The sequence below is a fragment of the Sapajus apella genome, unplaced genomic scaffold (genome assembly GCF_009761245.1).
Source record: "Sapajus apella isolate SASKATOON/1434 unplaced genomic scaffold, GSC_monkey_1.0 scaffold2, whole genome shotgun sequence".
NCBI classification, from domain to species: Eukaryota; Metazoa; Chordata; class Mammalia; order Primates; family Cebidae; genus Sapajus; species Sapajus apella.
In genome coordinates, this window is record NW_022436942.1 from 65,750,340 (window position 1) to 65,772,262 (window position 21,923).

A 21,923-nucleotide genomic window follows, 5' to 3' on the forward strand; every position below is an offset into this window, starting at 1 on the left:
AGCTGAAGCCTGAAAGAGACCCAGAAAGACGACAGGGACCAGGCTGAGGATGGGAAGGGAGCGCTGGAGGACACCTTAGGCTTGGGCCCACAATCAGGGAGCCCCAAATAGAAATAACACGGGGCGCTGATTGGTTTTCCGCCGCTCCAGACCCTGCGCTTGGTGCTTCAAGTGACTCATCCTTATGTTCACATGATCACCGAGAGGGATAACATCCCCAGATCAGTTACCTCCTAGCCCTTCCTAGTCACATTATCCCCAGATTACAGATGAAGAAACTGAGGCCCAAGGATTCCAGAGAGCCTGCCCCGGGGTCACCGGTGCGGTCCGGATGTCTCCAAAGGCTCTCCCACTACTCTGGAATTCAGAGGCAGGGTCTCCGGGGAAAGCGGGGAGTGGGCTGGGGAGTCGGGGGGCGGAGGGGGATCCGCCCGAGCAGGGGGTGGGGCCGAGCCAGCAGCCCCTGCCTCCAGGGAGGCACTAACGCGCGTCTCCGGCTCCCTCCTCCCACCGCAGGCCCTTCCTCGTGCTGCCGCCGCTGATGGAGTGGATCCGGGTAGCCGTGGCGCACGCCGGCCACCGCCGCAGCTTCTCCATGGACAGCGACGACGTCCGCCAGGCAGCCCGGCTGCTGCTGCCCGGCGTGGACTGCGAGCCGCGCCAGCTCAGGTAGGGCGGGGGCGGGCGGTGGGCGGCGGGGGAGGGAAGGCTCGGGCTCGCAGCCGCCACCCCTCCAATCAGAGCCCCGCTGGGCAGCCTGCGCCCCGCACACCTCGGCAGCGCCGGGGTGGAGGCTCCCAGGTTGAAGCGGCAGACGCGGGCTGAACAATAAGCAGGTCCCTGGAGTTGCAGGGATGAAAGGGAACGCGCCGAGGCCCGTGGAGGAGGGTCCAGTTCTTAGATTACAGATGCTGGTGTGGCTTCTGACTGTTCTCTCTGCGCCTAGCTTCTCCGTCTCTTTTTCTCTCTCCTCTCCCAGTAAAATCCGGTCTTCCTGCAGTTTTATTAACCAACCCTTGCAGAGTGAAATTCTGGCTGGGTCAGAGAGCGCCTCTGCGTTCTCACCTGCGTGAGGATGGAGTGGTCGTCTCTGCATTCCTCAGGCCTGTATCCAGGGCTGTCCTCCATCAAGGTGGGAATTACTCATGGGCCACTCAGGGGCCCCATGTGTGGGTGCTCATTTTGAGCCAAAGCAAGAGATATAAAAGAACTCACTCAGGTGAGTCATAATCTGGCTTTAAATGCAAAAAGCACAGAAACCCAGTGGGGCGTGCGCGCGTGTGTGCGCGTGTGCGTGGAGAGTTTGCAGCATGAAACAGCCCCCTGAAGGCCCAGAGCCCAAGAACATGCAGAAAGCTGGTCAAACTCATAATTTTAGCGTTTAGTGGAGTTTACCACATGCCTAGCACTGTTCTGAGTGCTTTACACAGATTAATATTTCCCAAACCCTGTGAAGTAGGTCCTGTTATTAAGCTCACTTCAAAGGTAGGGAAACTAAGGCACAGATAGGTCAAATACAATGCTCAAAATCACAATAGTAGTAAATAATAAAGTCAGGGTGTGACTTCAGGCAGCCCAGAGCCCTGGGCTCATAATTCTAACCACTGAGCTTTCCTGCCTTCAGATTTTTGTCTAGGCTCTTTCTGGCTGTGCCTCCATGCCTTGCACTTTGTTACCTACAATAATAGCCCATCTCAGGGAGAGGTGAGGGAGCAGCCACTCACTGAGAACCTACTATGTGCTGATTATCAATTGCAACGAAAGATTTCTCTCCTTTAATCCCCGAAGCAGCGTCATGAGGTTGACATAATCTTCCCATTTTACAGATTAGGAAGCCATTGGTGGGACAGTTTGTAGGTAGAGGTGCCAAGTAAGAGATTCCTGTGGTCCTATTCTAAATCTAGCCTCTGCCACCAGATTGTCCTGCCTCTTGTTTTCAGGCATGGGGAGGACATTCTGCCTGCAGGCTCACTCCCGGCACTCCTGCTCATTGCCCTCCTCTCCACCCTGGAGGCCTTTGCAGCTCCTGTTCCCCTTTTGCAGGAAGCCCGGGGCTGCTGGGTAACAGGGAAAGTCAGATGTTTTCTTAATGCTAACTGACAAAGTGTTCCTTGTTTGTCATACCTTCAGGAGACCCACAGCTTAAAAGTTAGGAGCCTGGGCTCCAGGGTTCCATTGCCTGGGTCCAGATCCCACCGGTGGAGTTATTAACTGTGCAGCCTTGGACAAGCTAGTTAACCTCTCTGGACCTTAGTTTTCCCATGAGTCCCGTGGAAATATTAATAGGAGCTCTGCCTAGAGGTTGGCATGAGCACAAAGTGGGGTCATGAACATGCAGTATCCATACAAACAATGCCTGAAAGGAGATAAGTGCCTACAAAGTGGTCATTGTTAGCTAAAGTCCCCAAGTCTCCACTACCACTGAACTAATAAGGAGGCCCCTGCTTAGGTATTGCTCTGTAATTTTGGAAAGGCTTTAATACATTCTCATGAGAGTCTCAAAACAAACATTGGTATCCAGGAAAAGCAGTGCTGCCCCATTTTACAGAGGAGGAAATCAAGGCTTAGGGACATTAGGTAAGTCTGCCAACATCACACAGATGGTAAGTGACAGAGTTGGGAGCCAGATATCACACCCAGAGACCCACTGATAGAGCCATGTGTCATTCTTCTGCTCCCTCACCCTAGACCTAGACAAACCCTCTCGGAGGACACTGATAATCCTCTTTGGATAGCTCTGTCCCTTTTCACAACTGTGTAGACTGAGCACGAGCCTCAGGGGCCACTGTCCATCTCTGCGCCCTTCCTCCAGCACAGAGCTGTTTCTGCATGGTCTAGCGACCAAGTGTGTGTCATTCTGGCAGTCACACCAAGGATTTCAGTTTCAGTATGGATGTGAGTGTGATGTGCACGCAGGCGGGAATGCACAGAGGAGCAGAGAAGTCGGTTCCTCTGAGTCCCTGGGCTCTTTTCAGTTATTTATCTCTTCATTCTTGACTTATTTGTCTCCTGAATGATGTTTTGTATACAGAAAATATACTAATTGATCGTTCGAGCTAAATTTTCATCCGATTTGGAAATCATCTTCAAAGAGACAACTGAAATATTCAGTTAGCTTACCTAAATAGTAAGTGTCAGATTTACAACTTCTGTTAGCTACAAAAAATTCAGGAAATGAAAGGATAAACCATTTCGTTTAAAAAGAATACTTATTTTTCAGACTAATCAACATATAGATACATCTACACGTATATTTTCTAATCTCATTTAATGTGACATGAAGTAGGAATTACTGTCTCCATTTTGCAGATAACAGGATCAAAGTTTTGTTCACTCAAGACACCCAACAGATAGATACCAGGGACCTACCCTGTTCTTTACACTCACAGTCCTTGTGGCGTGTACATAGAGGTCCCCAACAACTGTGCAAGACAGCCTTTATTATCCCATTTGACAGATAAGAAGGCTGAGGCCCGTTCAGGTTATGAGACTGGTCCAAGGTCACACAGCTGCTGTGAGGCAGAGCAGGTCTAGAATGGAGGACTTGGCAAATATGGTAAAAATATAGTCTCCTTGCCTCTCTCCCCTCCCAGACATTCATTTAAGAAGTTGCCAGGTGGGCTTCTAGTTCTAAGTCAGTCAGAACTGAGCTCCTTCCCTCTAAATAAACAGCCCTAGAAAGGGGAAGGCAGTTTGGTGTTCTAACAAATGCAGGAACTTGGGACGCAGTGTTGGTGGCTGGAGTGTCAGTGACTATTAGCACATATAATTACCTACCAGCTGGTCGAGATTTCCTGGTGGGAGGCAGCTTGGATACCAGCCGGGACAGAGAGACCAGAGTCAAGGATTCCCGGGTCTGATGCTGGCACTGCCATTGATTTTCAGAGTGACCTTGATCAAAAGCTGCCAGAGCTCAGCTTTTGTCTTTATGCAGCTATGGGAAAGTCTTACCATGCTGATCAGGTTTATTCAAAAAGGAATTCCGTTCCATGAGGCTGTGTTTCTAAGCTCACGGTGGTGACCTCATTTATTCTTCCTTAATTAAAGTATCAGATAATTCAAACCTGGTGAATTCTCCCTTTTTTTTTTTCTTTTTCTTGTTCTTTGGAAGGTGAGGGAGAGGGGAGGGTGGTGATAGGGAAGAAAAGAGCAGTTAATACATTTGACAGGGTTTCTTATGTTTTCTTAATTACTGGTTTTGAAACACTTCAGAAATACACAGAGTAAATACTGTTGTTTTCCTTGTATAAGAGGCCATTTTTCTGCTCTGGATTGAAAACTGTGTTAAAATAAAAGTTGTCAAGGGTGTTCTTAAGCCTTCTCTTAGCTGATAAATGGTACCTATCAACAGGATTTGGGGGCTCTTTGAACCACAAGTTTATTCCAGAAAATGCTTACTCTTTTTGTAAACGTTTCTGAAATGTAAACCAGATTTTGAGCTTTCCCAGAATGGAAAAGTTTACGGGTGGTAAGGTGCAAAGAATACTAGAATGGACCTCAGGAGGCCTGAGTCATTGCATTCTTGCCTTCACTCTCTTATATTTATTGAGGACCTACTAAGTGCCAATCCCCACACAGATGTTCTCATCTGGGTCTGCTGCTTTCTGGCAGGTGACCTTGGGCAAGTCTCCTCCCCATCTCACAGGACTTGGTTCATCCTCTGTGAAGATGGTAGTAACAGCTGCCTTATGGGCTGGGGAAACTTGGTGGGGGTCAAGGATGAATTTAACGAATTATACCAATCTCTGACCTGCTACTTTCAATCCTTCCCAGGTCCCTGGGCAGCTTTTGAGGCTGACAGATTTTGTTACTTGTGTGGTGTGGGCCAAACTGGATCCTAAGGTGAAGGCTGGGCCTCAACAGCACTTTTCCTATACAGCCCTAGAATGGCAGCTGGAAGTTCAGGTTCATTTACCAAAGATGAATGGGGTGCTGAGGCCTGCCCGGCCCACACAGGACAACCTCTGTGGCCCTTTGAGAAGAAGGTCATCCAGATAAGGGGAATTCCAACCTTTACTGTCAGAAGTTACCATCTATTCCATCCTCAGATCTGTGTGGCACCTGATCTTATTCTGGGCTCAGAAGACATGGAGTCCCCAGGACTTAAATGTCACTGGGGTGATGCAGATGGTAAACAATAGCAAACAAATGAGCAAGATGATCTCACACATCATGAGTTCCACAAAAAAAACAAAAGAGGGTGTGGGGTAGAGAGGAAGTGAGGAGGGAGGGACATGTCCATCAGGTGTTCAGAGAGCCCCTCGGGACCTTACAGGGGCAGGGACAGTGTCATGCTCCTGCTTTAAAGGAAGCAGGAGCTTCCTTTCCTTGGCATCTTATGGGGCAAGGGGCTTATGGCTATCCATAAGTCATCTAGAGCTACATCTGCACCAGCTGTTTCCCCCAGTCGTGTCCACATGCTGACCCTGAATTCAGACTTCAGGCCTCCCCCATCTTTCCCTCCACAGGTCACCTGCAGAGGCTGAGCACCTGGGCCTAGCATGTGGCTCCGTGAGGCCTTAGAAAGCTCCCAGCCTCTCATCGAGTCAGAAACTGCTCTCTTCTCTCTCTTTGAATGCCCTTGTCCTTCACTGGCCCGGGACAAATTCTGCAGCTCCCTACAGACTCTCTGGCTGGGCTGCCAACCCCTTCTTCACCTCTAGCAGACATCACACTCCACGCCACGGCCCCGTGCTGACCCATTTGGAGCCGCTGCCTCCCCCGAACTGATGTCAGTGCATTAGTGCCTCCCAAAAAACAGAGAAATTGCCCTCTCCCTGATCCCTGGGGAGCTGCTTTGGGGCTCAACTGTCCTCACTTAACAGATCAGGAACAGGCCGCGGAGCCTGCTCCAGGAGCCAGGCTAGTGCCTTGCACTCAGCGAGCATGTATGGAGCACCTGCTGTCTGCTGGCCTGCTCTGTGCTTAGCTGGGTGGGAGGTGGGCAGAGAGGCCCACAAGTAATTACAGAAGAATGTGGGGACTGCTCTAGAGAGGTCAGTAGAGATCTAAGTTTGTGGGAACAAGAAATGACCTCCCTGCAGAGGTACCATTTGATTGAAATTCTGAAGAATAAACAAATGTATCAGGTGGAGAAGGCGAAAACAGGAAAGGGGAAAAAAGCATTAGAGAAATAAGCCCACACAGAGGCACCACATATGCAAAGGCCTCAAGGTGGGAAACTGTGGGAGGAAATGCAAGGAATTCAGGCAGAGAGAGCAGAGGGCCCAACAAACAGGGAGCACCCACCGTGGGCTGGGCCCTGCACCGGGCATTGGATACAGAGCTGAAGGCAGGGCCGAACTCACCATGGGAGGTTTTTTATGCCATGAGAAAGAACTGTTGACAGTATCCTGCAGGGGGTAGGGGCTACCGCAGATTTGTAAACAAGGAAATGAAAACAGATCTATATTTTAGAAAGAGGGGCTGCTGGCATTGTGGACAGTGGGCTGAGGTGGGCAGGGACAGGGGAGCGAGGATAGAGGGTATGGGGGTGGAGAGGAAGTGAGGAGGGAGGGACACATGATTCACGTGGGATGCTGTCAGCTGGAGGAAGGCAGGAGCAGTGAGGATGGAGAAACGGGAGGATGCAAGAGCAACAGAGAAGGCAGAAGCAGCAGGACTTGGTGATGAATGTCAGGAAGAGGGAGTGATAAATTGTCCTAGTGGTGCTGGTGGTGGGGCAGCAGGAATGGGGAGTGAGTGTTTAATGGGTACAGAGTTTCAGACGGAGATGGATGACGGGGATGGGCGAACAACAATGTGAATGTACTCAATGCACAGATCTGCACACTTAAAGATGGTTAAAGTGATAAATTTGATGTTATGTCTATTTTATCACAATAAAAAAGATGGTCCTGGGGTGTTCTCAAATTAAAAAAAAAAAAATCCATACATAGCAGGGTATGCAGTGTCAGCATTGGCCTTGTGTGAAATATACACATGTGTATCTGCGGTACATGGTTAGGCTGTCTCTGGAAGGGGGGATAAGAAACAGATAACCAGAGTGGTCTCCAAAGAGGGGAATTGGGAAGCTGGAGTATCAGTTTCCTAGGGCTGCAGTTACAAAGTGCCACATACTGGTTGGCTTAAAATAACAGACATCTATTGTCTCCTCTTTCTAGAGGCTAAAAACACAAAACTAATGGGCTACAGGGCCATGCTCCTTCAAAAGCCTCCCTCTAAAGTCAAGGAGATCCTTGACTTTTCCAGCCTCTGGCGGCCGCAGGCATTCCTTGGCTTGTGGCAGCGTCACTCCAGTCTCTGCCTCTGTCTTCACATGGCCCGCTCCCCTCTGTGTCTGTGTCCAAATTTCCACCTTGTTATAAGGAAAGCAGTCATTAGGTTAAAACCCACCTTAATGGCCTCATCTTAATTTGATTATATCTGCAAAGACCCTATTTCCAAATGAGGTCATGCCGACATGGAAAAGGAGTCAGGACTTAACGCATCTTTTTCGGGACACATGTCAACCCGTAACACTGGGAGGCAGTGGTTGGAGGGAAACGGACTTGGCTGTTGGGTTTTGTGGCATGTGCCTATGTTGTCGAGGCTCCTCACCAAATGTTTACATTAAAAGTTGCTTCTGAAGTTTCTAGCATGGGAGTGTGTATAGCTGGAGATGAATTTAATAAATGTGGCACAGGACAATGTGGGAGAAGTACTAATGAGTTCCATTTTTGTGTGTGTGGTTCATTTGTTTGTTTGCTTGCGTGAGACAGAGTCTTGCTCTGTCACTCAGGCTGGAGTGTAGTGGCATGATCTCGGCTCACTAAAACCTCCACCTCCCAGTTCAAGTGATTCTCCTGCCTCAGGCTCCCAGTAGCTGAGATTACAGGCATGTGCCACCATGCCCAGCTAATTTTTGTATTTTTAGTGGAGACAGGGTTTCACCATGTTGGCCAGGCTGGTCTAGAACTCCTGACCTCAGGTGATTCATGCACCTCGGCCTCCCAAAGGGCTGGGATTACAGGCACGAGCCACTGCACCCAGCAGGTTTCCTTTTTTAAATGTTGATTGTTCATCCAAGTGAGAGACTCCTTATCAGGCTTCTTTATTGGAGCAAGGTTACAGGGAATTAAGTCCACACTCCAGCATCTGCTCAGAAAGGAAGCAGAGCACTGTGGTTAGAACTACAGGATTTGCAGCATGACTGCCTGGGTTCGAATCCTGGCTGCACCACTTACTCTCTGTGTGACCTTAGGCAAGTTACTTACCTCTCTGGGCCTCAATTTCTGTATCTGTAAAATGAAGACAATAATTATATCTACCTCATAAGGTTGTGAGGAGGTTTAGATGAAATAATATATACAAACCATTTAGCACAATACTTGTGTCATAGTAAATGCACATGAAATAGTAGCTTATTTTCTCCCCTCTGGACCAGGAGGGTCAGTTCTTTCCGGTTGCCAAAAACAATAGCCTTGTTGCCCTCTGAAAAGAAGGGGAAATAAATACCTTGGAGAGATGTGACAATGTACCATTTGGGATACGGTTGGCAGCCCTCACTGAGGTCTGGTGTGTCTTGGACCTTCTGCCACTGCTGGAAGAAAATCAGCTGGGGCTGTCTGGCTTGGGAGCCACTGTCCCCGCCTGTGACTCCAGTGTTCCTCCGTAGACTCAGGTTTCCTGTTGCCTCTGAAATATGAGATTTGGAAAGCCATCACTGGCTGGAGTATTGAACCATAATCAAAGCAGTTGAACATCCATCATTTGCATCCAGCATTTGCAACCAGAGAGGGAATCACTAATGGAAAAGATAGCAGAAGGGAAGAAGGGCCTGTGTAGACGGGAAACGTGGCCCTTGATTGGCTGGGCCTTGTCCCAAGTGAGCAGAGGCTAGGAGAGATACAAGGGGACATGGACTATTACAGAAGAAAGGGTCACAGCCTGGACTTGCATTCCAGACAGATGGCCTCCTCCTCTCTTTAGGACTGGGGCAGAAACAAGTTGCCTTGATCATGGGGACTGGCACATAGTTGGGGCTCAATAAATAATTGTGGAATGAATGAAGGATGCAGAGAGCTATTAAGAAGTGTGTTGGTGGTGCTATAAGTGAACAGACTGACGCTTTTCGTGGACTAATTTTTTTTTTTTGAGATGAAGTCTCACTCTGTCGCCCAGACTGGAGTACAGTGGCACAATCTCAGCTCACTGCAACCTCTGCCTCCTGGTTTCAAGTGATTCTCCTGCCTCAGCCTCCTCAGTAGGTGGGACTACAGGCTCCCACCACCACACCTGGCTAATTTTTGTATTTTTTATAGTAGAGAAGGGTTTTGCCATATAGGCCAGGCTGGTCTGGAACTCCTGACCTCAAGTGATCCACCTTCCTCAGCCTCCCAAAGTGCTGGGATTATAGGTATAAGCCACTGCGCCCAGCCTCTTGGACTAATTTACATGCAAAAAGGCTTCCACATAAACACATTAGTAGGAAGATGAGAACTCAGGTATAGAACTCAGAAGAGAGGTCTCAGCTAAAGAAGCGTTTGGGGGCGTTCTGGCAAATGCTGTTGAAGTCATGCTGTGAAGGAGGTTGCTGCTGGAAGCAAGTGATGAAGAGCAGTCCATATGAGACAAGAAAGAGTGGTCCAGAGTCACAGAAAAGCCCAGAGAAAATGAAGTAGCAGGGACCAGGGAAACTAAGATGGAAGGAGGTCACCAGAATCCAAGGTTGCAACACCCGCAGAGAAAGGAGGCCACTGGGCTGGCAGCAAGGAAGTCATTAGTGCCCTTTACAACAGCCGTTCCAACAGGCTGGTGTGGGTGGAAACCAGACTGCAGGCGGCAGAGAGTTTGCCAACACATGGAATTTGTTCTGAACTTCCAAAGTGTTAAAAGCAAAACAGAAACACATTTGGTACTTATAGCAACACAGGGAACGACATCTTAAATGGCATTTGGGGCTGACTTCCAATGTAAGCCTTCAGATTCGGGCTGGCAGTCTTGAGGGTATGTAGTTTGCCATGTGGGATTTGGCTTTCTGGGAAACAGGGATTTATTGATTATATATTGATTTATTTTTGGTACACTCTTGAGTCTATTAAATTTCTAACCAAGGCACTTATTTCCTCAGCCAGCAAAGCTCCAAAACTCTAATTTAAAATATTAATTACATGAGGACGTTATCTTTCCTAGCCATTAGGCCAGCGCTAAAAAGTCATGAGCTTAGTACAAAGTGCTTAGCCCAAAGTCAGGACAAAAGTGTTTTTGGTAACAAAGAAAGAACCAGTCCCATAATTCTAAAAGCTCGAAAACATGCCATTTTCCCAAAGTAGATGGTCACCAGTTCACTAAATCACCCTACAAAAGGTTAAGAACCACCAGATTGAATGATCTCCAAAGCCCTTTCTAGCTCTGAAAATTATTCAGTTTTGTGATGGGATGTTAGATATGCAAAATGACATGGTAATAGTCTGTTCTCACATTGCTGTAAAGAACTACTAATACCTGAGACTGGGTAATTTATAAAGAAAAGAGGTTTAATTGACTCACCTTTCGGTAAGCTGTACAGGAAGCATGGCTGGGGAAGCCTCAGGAAACTTACAATCATGGCAGAAAGGGAAGTAGGCAGGTCTTACATGGCTGAAGCAGGAGGAAAAGGGCAAAGGGGGAGGTGCTCCACGAGTTTAAACAGTCGGATCTCATCAGAACTCACTCACTATCATGAGAACAGCAAGGGGAAAGTCTACTCCCATGATCCAGTCACCTCTGACCAGGCCCCTCCTCCAACACAGGGGATTACAACTCGACGTGAGATTTGGGCAGAGACAGAAATCCAGACCATATCAGGCAGGGACACTATTACCTGTGGGGGAAACTGAGGCAGGTCATGGGCAAAGAAAATAAGAATAACTGCAGTTCACGCCCTCTCATGTCTCCACAAGGTGGCAGGAACAATCAGGAGCCTGCGTGGCCCAGACACAGTTCCGGGCGTTTCTCAGGCCCACCTCCATTCAGTTTCCTTCAGCCCTACGAGGGGCTTCCTTTTCTTCTTCACACCTGAGGAATTTGGAATTACAGGAGGTCAGGAAACCTGCCCACGGTTATATGGAGAATGTGACCCATCTGGAATTTGAGTCAGGCCTGTCTTACTCCAAAGCCAACATTTTCTCTACTAGAAAAGCAGCCCTAATAAAGAACACGTGGGAAATGTGAAAGTCATTTTTGCATCAGGCCTTTGGGTTCATCTTGAAAGGCTCAGCCTCCAGCCTCAGTTCCTCTTAGGAAGTCAGATGTACTACATCCATCTAGCATCATCAGCATTTCCAATGCCAGAGCTCCCTGTGAAAACTTAGCATTGAAATATGTGAAAAGGCCCCAACCTCACTAGTAATCCTGGAAATGCAATTCAAGGTTACACCCAGGTATGCATTTCATACCAAATTGGCAAAAAAAAAAAAAAAAAAAAAAAATTAAAATCTGACAATGCCAGTTTCGAGCAAAGATGTGGAATAGTGAGAACTCTTCAACACCACTGGAGGAGACTCTGGATCTTCTTCAAAGTAAACTTGAAAAGATATAGTTCTACTCTAGGTCTATACCCTAGAGAAAGGCTCCCATATAGAAATAAGGAGACATGTACATGGATATTCATAAATGCATTTTGTAGTAGCAAAAGAGAGGAACAAGCAAGCTGCCTAGAGAGAATGGATAATAAATTGTGTTGTGTTCATTTGATCGAAAACCAAGTAACGGTGAAAATAAATGAACTAGATTGACCTGTTATTACATGGCCAACTCTCAAATATGATGCAAAAAAAAAGCAAGTTGAAGAAGGATTTATGCAGCCTGCTAACATTTCTATAAAGTTCACCAACATGTAAAACATCCTGTATATTTTTAGGAATTTATATATGTAGTAAAAACAATGAAGCCTGCATAGGAATGACAAATGTCAAATTCAAGAGAGAGGGTACGCAGAAATGTAGACAGATGATGGAGTCAAGAGGCGGGGTGCAGGGGCCTTTGTGCTTGTAAGACTTTATTATTTCAATTGTGTTGGATGGTCAGCATGTAGGTGGTCATTATATTACTCTATATTTTATGTGTGCTGAAAATAATTCATTAAATTATCTACTTAGCCAGTATTTGCAATAACACATTAAGAAAGCAAGTTCTGGGATATGAATATGCATTATAAAGAAGGGTTAAGTGATTCAAAAAATCTGGGGAACACTAGCTTAAAATTAAATAAGCTTTAAAGAAATACTCAGTGTTTTTAACATCCTATGTTTCTTGTAACCCTCAAAAAGAAGGTTATTCTGTTTAAATATTTTATTACCATAGAGCAGGGGTGAGCAAACTATAGCTGCTTGCTGCCTATTTTTATAAATAAAGCTGTATGAGAAAGCAGCCCCTCCCACTTATTTAGTATTCTGTGGCTGCCTTCCGACTACAGTGGCAGAGTCGAGTAGTTATGACAGAGAACATGCGGTCCTTAAGGCCTAACATACTATCTGGCCCTTTGCAGAAAAAAAAATGTGGGTCCCTCATAGAGCATCTTGAGGGACTGGTGCTACTAGGAGTGCATCTGGGGATTGGAACACCAGAAATTTGCCCTAACACTTCAGGAACTTGGTTTGTTTATTGGTGAAAACTGTTACGAAGAAGGCCACCAGTTCTTTCTAGGATTCCTTGGAGGGTGGATGGTGTGTGTGGTTTCATTTTGAATCTTCAGCATCGAGCCCACCAGCTAGCATGTACTTAGCACTTCACTGAAGTACTTCACTGAATTGATCTAAACTTGAAAAACATTTGTGGAATGGAGTAATTAGGATATCAATTCATTAGATATAACAGACATTCAAAATACCTGTGGCTTGGATAAGATAGGAGTTTTAAATTCTCCCTCATGTAACAGTCCAGACATAAGCAACCCTGGGCAATTCCGTGAGGTTGGGGACCCAGCCACCTTCCCTCTTGTTGCTCTGTCATCCCTTGGGTCATACCGTCCTCTGCATGGCCCCACCCAGCAGGGCTACATCTGTCTAGTGAGAAGAGAGAAAATAGAAGGGCAGGGCATGCCCCAGGAATTGCACATGTCACTTCTCCTCACTTCCTATTGGCCAGTACTTGGTTATATGCCCATACGCAGCTGCAAGAGACTCTGGGAAATGTAGTCTTTGTTTGAGCAGCCATGTGTCCAGCTAAAAATTCAAGACCTGCAACAACACATAAAAAAGGTAAGGTCTGAAAGATAGCAACCAGTCTCTGCCAAAGGGGATGCATTAAGGGCTTATATCCTTAATCAGAGTTGACTCCTTCTCTGGAGGTAGCCTTCATTTTTGACTCTTTGAACATAAGCCATGATGCTGAAGCAAGATAATGCCGCCTCGTCATTTTCTACTCAAAATCACGTGACAGCACATTCAGACATGAGCGCCATAGTTTCATTATCCTCGGTGTTTGCAGCCCTTTCTTTTGAGATAAATATTTTTAAACATATTCAGACAGACCCAGAATTTTTATCTTTTGGTATCTCTCCCAAGTCATAAAGAATTGGCAGGGAGGAGGACTTGGAATCATTTACTTTACCTTACCTAAGGCAGGTTTAATGAGCTGGTTCTTTTCTGTACTTTAGTAGCAGCATTAAACAGCAAGTGGGCATGATTTTTGGACAAAGATTTCTCTCAGGAACTTTTGCAAGCGTTACATGTTCCATTTGCTGAGATAATATAATTTTTTTTTCTTTCTTAGAAAGGTGCACAGAGACCTTGGTGTGACTTACCTCAGCACAAAGCATTCTCAATTTGTTCATCTTTTTGCTACCCAAAAGAAAAGAAAAACACTCATCAACTAGGAGACTGGAAGCCTATGAAAGGGAGTTTGACTCGGGCTTTCTTGGGAAAGTGTGTTGAGGAGGGGGCGATAGTGTCCAAGTCTCTTGCAGGCATAGAGTCCTCTGATTTGCCATTTCACAACTCATTTCTGAAGGCACCATTTTATCGTCACGCTTACAAAATCCCATAATGGGAACTACTTGATATATAAAAGATGATGCAAAAAAATTTGTATTACCCTACACCAGGGTTTTCAACCTCAGCACTATGACATTTGGGGCTGGATAATTCTTTGTTGCTGGGAGTTGTTGTGGGGTCACTCTATGCACTGTGGGATGTTTAACAGCATCCTCACTTCTACCTACTAGATACCAGCAGCACCTCTTTTGTGTAACAGCCAACAATGTCTCCAAATGTCCCCTGGGTGACAAAAATCACCCGTGGTTGAGAATGACTGACCTATACAAACCTAAATGTGTTCACAGAAAGACTTGCTGAATGACTTTGGAAAAAAAGATGGATTTTATTCCTAAATATGGCTGTGACTCAGATAAATTAGTCAGTCCTTCTAGGGCTTCTAGTTTCCTGATTATAGGAAGGTAAGGCGTTGGGCTGTGCAGTCTCTTTTGGCACTGACATTCTGGGACCCTGCAAGTCAGAAGCTTTGTATGGGATCTGTTTCTAGAATGCGCTTTGAAGAAAAGCAAGCCACAGGGGCGCAGATTTGATGTGAGGAGCACCCCATGCATACAGGCAAGAAAGCAGTAGGGAAATGTGTGTTCAGAGTGAGAAGCCTTGTTGGCTGCAATGAGGGGAAAAGAAATATGTGAGAGGTGGGGAACTTCCCAAAGGAGCATGGCAAGAGAGCCTGGAACCTGAAGCCTATGATGAGGATATATATATATATAGTTACATGAGACAAAGTCTCGCTGGGTCACCCACGCTGGAGTGCAGTGGCACGATCTCTGCTCAGTACAACCTCCGCATCCCAGGTTCAAATGATTCTCCTGCCTCAGCCTCCTGAGTAGCTGGGATTACAGGAATGTGCCACCATGACTGGCTAATTTTTGTGTTTTTAGTAGAGACAGGGTTTCACCATGTTGGTCAGGCTGATCTCAAACTCCTGACCTCATGATCCACCCCTCGGCCTCCCAAAGTGCTGGGATTATAGGCGTGAGTCACCGCATCGGCTGGGAATATATATTTCTTTGGCACCCTACCCAGTGTCTGGCATCTAGTAGTTAGCTGCCCAGACAGCAGCATTGAAAGAGAATTTAACAGAATGTGGAAGGCCTTTGATAGTACAGAGGGGCAGTGGAGTTGGGCAGGAAGAACAGGCTCCAGCAATAGCCTGCCTGGTTTCAGATCTCAGTTCTACTACTGACCAGCTGTGTGACCTTGGGCAAGTTTCTTAGCCTCTCTGTGCTGTCATTTTGTCTTCTGAAAAATGAAGATGAATTTTATAGGATTGAAGTAAGGATTAGATAAGATCATATATGTGAATGAGTATATATATGCATGTATATTTATATACATATGTTATATATGCATTCACATATAGGTATAGGTAATATTTATATAAGTATGTGTGTGTGTGTGTATATATATATATACACACACACACACATATATTCACTTATATGTTTATAAATATTACGTGTGTATATAATTAGAATAGTTCCTGGCACACATTTGCTATACATTTGCTATAATTATTATTATTTGCAAATCAATAAAATATTAGGTATGGAAGCACTCAAGAATGCCTAGCACACTGTTTGACATTTAATAGGTGACAAGAATTAATTAACGAAGATTTCTTAAAGTATTTGCTTCTTAATATTCATCTGTAACACTAGAACATATCACATTGCAGCCTATTCCAGTCAAGGATCCAATTGCAAATGCCACCAGGTCCAGGCAGGAAACACGCAGGTGGGCCCAGCTGGATGTGGGGCAACAGGGAGAATGGAGCCAGTGTACGCCCCACATAAAAGTTTTCAAATTTGGCCAGGCGCAGTGGCTCACGTCTGTAATCTTAGAACTTTGGGAGGCTGAGGTGGGCGGATAACTTGAGGTCAGGTGTTCAAAACCAGCCTGGCCAACACGGTGGAACCCCGTTTCTACTAAAAACACAAAAATTAGCTGGGCGTGTTGGTGGACACCTGTAATCCCAGCTACTCGGGAGGCTAAGGCAGAAGAATCATTTGAACTCAGGAGGCAGAGGTTGCAGTGAGCTGAGATTGCGCCAGTGCACTCCAGTCTGGGCAACAGAGCAAGACTCCATCTCAAAAACAAAACAAACAAACAACAAAAAATACAAATGGTCTTCGAACACTTGGCTCAGAGCCTGAGTCTTAGGATTGCATTGGCCACAAGCCCTAGAGGTTTCCCCTCTGCTCCCAGGCCAAGAGCCTCTCCCTCCTTCCCTCCCTACTCTCCTTAACCCTCCACCCACCCCCTTCCTTAAGTTGTCTTCCAGTCAGACCTCCTTGCCTCACGATAAGAACAGAACGTAGCTTTCCTTTTGGCTCTTGGAGAATCACTGGGTTGCTTTTAAACAAAAGCATAAACCAGCAAATCCTAGTCTTGTCCCATCTCAGGCTGACTTTATTCAGGTGTCCAGTAAACTGAGAATCTAGGGCTGGACACAGCAGACACCTGCAACCCTGGTGCCTCCCTTAGAGTCCTACCAGACAGGCTGAAGTGTAACCACAGACAAACTCAATGGCACATGGTTGTGCTTTTTTTATGCCCTGTGGGCCATAAATGCACCACCAGACTCTCGTAAATGAAACCCCTACTCTCCTAGATATTCTGTGTCTGCAGATTCTAACATTCTTATCTCGAGCTCCAGAAATTAGGAAATTGGAGAAAGCAGCCAGATCTGGCCGTGTAAATTCCAGGAAAGACATGTTTCCATTCTGACCTATGAGGAGAATAGCCATAATGGGCATTGTCTTAGTCCATTTTCTGTTGCTACAACAGAATACCACAGACTGGGTATTTATAAAGAAAAGAGCTTTAGTTGGCTCAAAGATCTAGAGTCTGGGAAGTCCAAGAGCGTGGCACCAGCATCTGGTGAGAGTCATCCCATGGCAGAAGGGCAAGTGAGCATGCAGGAGAGAGAGAGAATGGCAGCTGAACTTATCCTCTTATCAGGAGCTCATCTCCGCAGTAACTAGCCCACTCCCGTGACAGTAGCATTAATCCATTCTTGAGGACAGAGCTCTCATCACAATCACCTTCCAAAGGTCCTACCTCACGTCACTATCACAGTGGCAATTACATTTCAATTAGTTTTATTGGGGATACCATAGCAGGCAGGTATTTTCTGAGTTAATGTATTAGATAGATGGCCAGCTGCCATAACAGAGTGATTTCAGAGTACAGTGGCTTAACTCAGAGAGATGATATTTCTCTCTCGTGTAATATATCAGCCATTGCAGGCTGGTGGGGTGACTTCTCCACAGGATCTTTTGAGGACCCAAGTTCTTTTCATCTTGTTGCTTTGCAATTCCTTGAAAGCAGGGGCTAGCAAACTATGGCCCCTGGCTCAGCCCTCTGTTTTTTAAATAAAGTTTTATTGGAACACAGCCATACCTATTTGTTTACTGTTTTCAAGCTCTAACCGCAGAATTGAGTAATTACAACAAAGACCATATGGCCTACAAGCCTAAATTATTGACTGTGTTGCCTTTTAAAAATAAGTCTTCCCTAGAACATTAGGCTCACCTGCATGGTCAGAGCTAGGACACTGGCAAGTCTGCTTATCAGCTGGGGAAAGGGGCAAAGGGAAAGTCAGAGCTAGGAGCTTCCTTTTAAGCAAATGACATCATGTCATGCTGGTAAATGTTTAACAATTATCTGTCCCAGGAGGGTAGTGAGGGCTGTGGTTTGCAGTGTTTGCCAACATCTATGGTGTAAATACCCCCAGTGTGGCTGATTTCAAGTTAGCAAAGAGATGTCACTGAACACAGGGTGGGGAAGATGGACACAGTTGCCTTTCACAAGCCAGCAAGATCTGGCTTCAGCTCACCACTGGGCACAAATGCTACCCATGCCACTTCTGCTCATGTTTTGTTGGTGAGAACTTAATCACACGCCTGTAGCAGCCACACAGTCTGGAAAATGTATTCCCTAGCTATGTGGCCCCATATCCAGTCAAAACTCAGTGACACAGGTGATTCTATATTACTGTGAGGAAGAAGTGGAGCGCAATGATGGGGACGGTTAAAACTCATTGCCACATGTTTCTTTCCCAGGTGATCTTCTTGGCCACAAGAGTAAATGTTTTCATGAAATAAGAGCAAAAACAGAGAAGCTAATGTGTTGGGATAGAGTAAGGGAGAAAAGCTATTACACAGTAAAGAATGGGTCGTGAGTACCAGAAGACACGTGATAACTCAGGGAATGTCCATGCTGGGAGATAGCCGAGAGCTTGACTAACCTGACAGCCTGATTTTACAGACAAGGAAACTAAAGCTTTTAGAAGAAATGTGATGTGTCCAAAGTCACACAGCTAATGGGTGACACAGCTGCGATAGAACCACATTCATCTGGGCCCTTACCCTGTCTCTGCTCCTGCATTCCCAGTTGCATTCAGAACTGTTCTCTAGGGCCTGGGTGTTCTTTCTTCCTGGCTGAGTCTGGACATGGCCTCAGAATGCCCCTTAACACCATCCTCCAGTCAACCACAGCAGTGAACCAGAGTTGATGCACAAGCTGAACCGTGTCTGCCATGCTTGGTTTAGGTGGTTTCAAGGCCACCATGAGACTCCCCAGAGCTCCTGAACAGGTGTTGGGGTGTTGACTGCCTGGAGTGTTTCCTTTGCGTTTCAAATGGCTGCTCAGGTCCACATCCTCTAGACATTCCTACTCTGCATGAATATTACACATCCCACTCTTCTCAGTGCCTGCCCAGAAACAGCGCCCCAGCCTGACAAAAACAGATTCATGGGCACGATCTCACTTCATCCGCACCAAACTCTTAACACATATGTACTGTTCTCCCCATTTAATAGATGAGAGCATGGAAGCGCAGCCACAGATGGGATAGTTTGCCCAGGGTAACCCAGCAAGATCACGTGCTGTGTCAGCGTGCCCTTCAACTCCACTAGTTCCCCGGCCGCCCCTCAGTGACTTCCCGAGTATCCAGACAAGTGAGATCAGCATTATTGTCTACTGGATACCATCCCTCTCTGTTATGCCCACGAAGAAATGTGAAATATGAAACACTATACAACACTAACTATTTTGAGTTGATGTTGCCCTCTCATTTTTCTCCCCACGTACCTTCATTTTCAATTATGTAGTTACCCGGGTAGCCAAACAGCTCACTTCCTTTTCCACGACGGCCTTGTGAGGCTGGGCCCCCCTCCGACTCACTTGCTGCTGTATCACAGCACCCAATCCAGTGCCTGGCCGGTACTGGAGCTCAGTAAATATGCATGTGGGCATTACTATGTGCTAATTAAAAATAATAATAAAAGCTAAAAAAAAGGTCTGTATGAATGAATGAATGAATGATGGTACTTCCCTTAGACTCTGAGGTTCTCCAGAGCAGAAATCACAGACATCCTTTTGGGCTCTCTGAATCAATCCCCAGTGTGTGGCACAGAGTGGGGGTTCGGTAATGTTGAATTCTGTGGATTGGCCCGGGATGGAGTAAGGGCTCTGACCTACAAACGCAGGTCTTACTTGAGCCTGGACTTTGGAATGAGACAGGTCTGGGTTGAAATTGAAGTCTAAGGAGCTGAGTGACTTTAAGGCCATATATGTAACTCCTCTGAGTCTCTATTTCCTCATCTGTAAAAATAGGACATGAAAACTTACCTTTTGGGGTTCCTGAGGGTTTAAGCAAGATGCAAGTGTGGGCTGAGGAGTCAGGATGCCTGGGTTGAATGGCAGCTCCCTCACCTACAAACTATACGACCTTGAGCGAGTGATATGCAACGTCGATGCTGCAATTTTTCTTCTGTAAAATGAGCATAACAGTCCACAGTTTATGGGGTTATTTTGAAGATTTAAGTGAGCTATTATATGTGAAATGCTTAACAAATGAAAAGCTGTCTATAAATGCCAGTCATCGTTGTTGTATGAACGATAGTGCGTTAGGGAAGCTGTCTATAAGTGGTGATTATTATCTTTGCTCTCTTCCAAGACAACTAATCTAACTTCTGGACAGAGCCATAGTGTAACCCAAACCACAGATCCCAAGGCCCGAGCAGCAGAGTGGGGCTGCATCCTCTCACATTTCTCCCCACAACAGCCAGACACCTCAGCCCGCACCCTGCAATGGGGGGCTTCGGGAATCTTCCATGTGAGCAAGGAAAAGTGACATTTCCTCTCACGCGGCTCCCCAGGCAGATGGCTGCTGCCTCGGAGAGGTGGCTTGGAAGTTGCTCTGTCACAGACTGCCAACCTGCTGGTGAGACCCAGATGAATGAGAACAGAAACACAGGGACAGGGAAGTGAGAAGCCACTGGAGCCACAGCAGAGCTCTCACGAGGCCCTGCAAGTGATAGGCCACAGGGAGGGCTGGGCTCAGAGGGGCCGGGTTGCAGAACAACTGGAAAAGGCCTTGGCAGCAAGGACAGACCTGCCCTGGGATTGGAGGATTGTGTGGCTGAAGGATGGTGGAGCGGGGTGTCCAGATGGCCTGATTAAATCCCTGGAGAGAGGACCTGCAATTATAAAATCATAGCCATGAATTACACATTCCATGTATTAGGCAATCATTATCATCACACACCGTGCTAAGCAGTTCAAAAGTATTATCTCTCTTAAACCTCATTGCAGATGTAGACAGTGAGGACTATTTTCATCGCTGTTTGGTAGCGGGAGAAACTGAGGCTTAGAGAGGTTTTTTTTCCCCTGTCCAAGATCCCTTCTCAAGTAAGTACTAGGATGTGAATTTTGGTCTTAGGCACTAGTCTCTCCTGCCTCCATGAGGGCAAAGGCTTTGGTGTCAGACACTCAGACCTTAGCCTCAGTTTCCTTGCTGGTAGAATGTGAATAATAACAATGGTCTCCTCCCAAGAGAGGATCAATTCAAGTGGTGAAAATTGGCTATTTAGCACACCGTGTGAAACACAATAAGCATGTAATAAAGGGTGGTGTTTGTATGAGTGATCATGGTTGTTGGGGCTGCATGGGCTTTTTGGGGTACAGGATTCCAGAGTCATAGTATGAGGAATTCCTTTGGAAGCCTGTGCTTCCAAGCCACAGCAGCCCAGTGTTTGGCAGCACGTCACTAAGAACTGGGCCATGCAGAGCGATCAGCAGGATGGACTATGGAGCCAGACTGCTGGGTTCAAATCCTGACTCCTACTCAGCTGTGTGACAATGAGCAAGTTGATTAACCTCTCTGTGCCCAATTTTCCTTATCTTTGAAATAGATTTAAAATAATAATGCCTTCATCATAGGGTTATTTTGAGGATTAAACAAGTTGATATTTGTAAAAAGCTTATAATATGCCTGGTACAGAGTAAGTGCTGTGTATTTGTTAAGTAAATAAAGCATACTAATTAAGATTAGTGTTCCTGTTTTACATATGAGAAAACAAAATGAAATTACCGCTGTGCCAGGTTGCCTGGTGAGTGAGGGCACAGCCAAGGGATGAACCCGGGCAGTCTGGCTTCTGAGCGCAGATCCTCGAGGGTGGGCTTAACAGATTTACACCAAAGTAAAACTCGCAGGGAAGCTGGGACCTGTCAGTTACCTCTAGCAACAGTGAAGTCAGGATTGGTCCTTGGAATCGGAGAGAAAAAGGAGGGCCACGAGCCTGGTGGGGTAGGCCAACAGCACTCTAAGGGGCTCTGAACTATTCCAGAAACGTCGAGCACTGACTCCATCCCCACACTCTGCTATCACTTGCAAAACCATGCTGGATGGGGATGGCAGCCTTCCCAGGGGCCGGGGTTTCCCCCGCTGGGTAAGGTCTACTGTGACTCTGGTGGTATTTGTTAGATATGATATCTAATTTGAGACCTTCAAAAACACCTGGACTGTAGTCTCTGTGTCTCTGTATTTGCTTCTTCCAAATACAGTATATTCTTTCCAAAGTCTGCACTCTGACACTTAATGAGGGCTGTGTGCTGAGCGCTGTACTCTGCTAAGCATTATACACAAATTATCTCATT

General features: G+C 46.3%; 1 protein-coding gene across 5 annotated transcripts in view; it reads left to right on the forward strand.

Annotated features, from left to right (window-relative positions):
• The window catches only part of BTBD11 (BTB domain containing 11), a 341,753-nt gene that overhangs the window by 262,739 nt on the left and 57,091 nt on the right, over positions 1–21,923 (forward strand). For 4 of the 5 annotated variants that reach the window (XM_032300222.1, XM_032300202.1, XM_032300213.1 and 1 more), the window contains exon 4: positions 517–669. In XM_032300222.1, the coding sequence (XP_032156113.1) occupies positions 517–669 (153 nt within the window). Of the gene's footprint in view, positions 1–31; positions 371–516; positions 670–21,923 lie in introns of those variants that run through there. The other variant, XM_032300232.1, reaches the window with a different exon arrangement.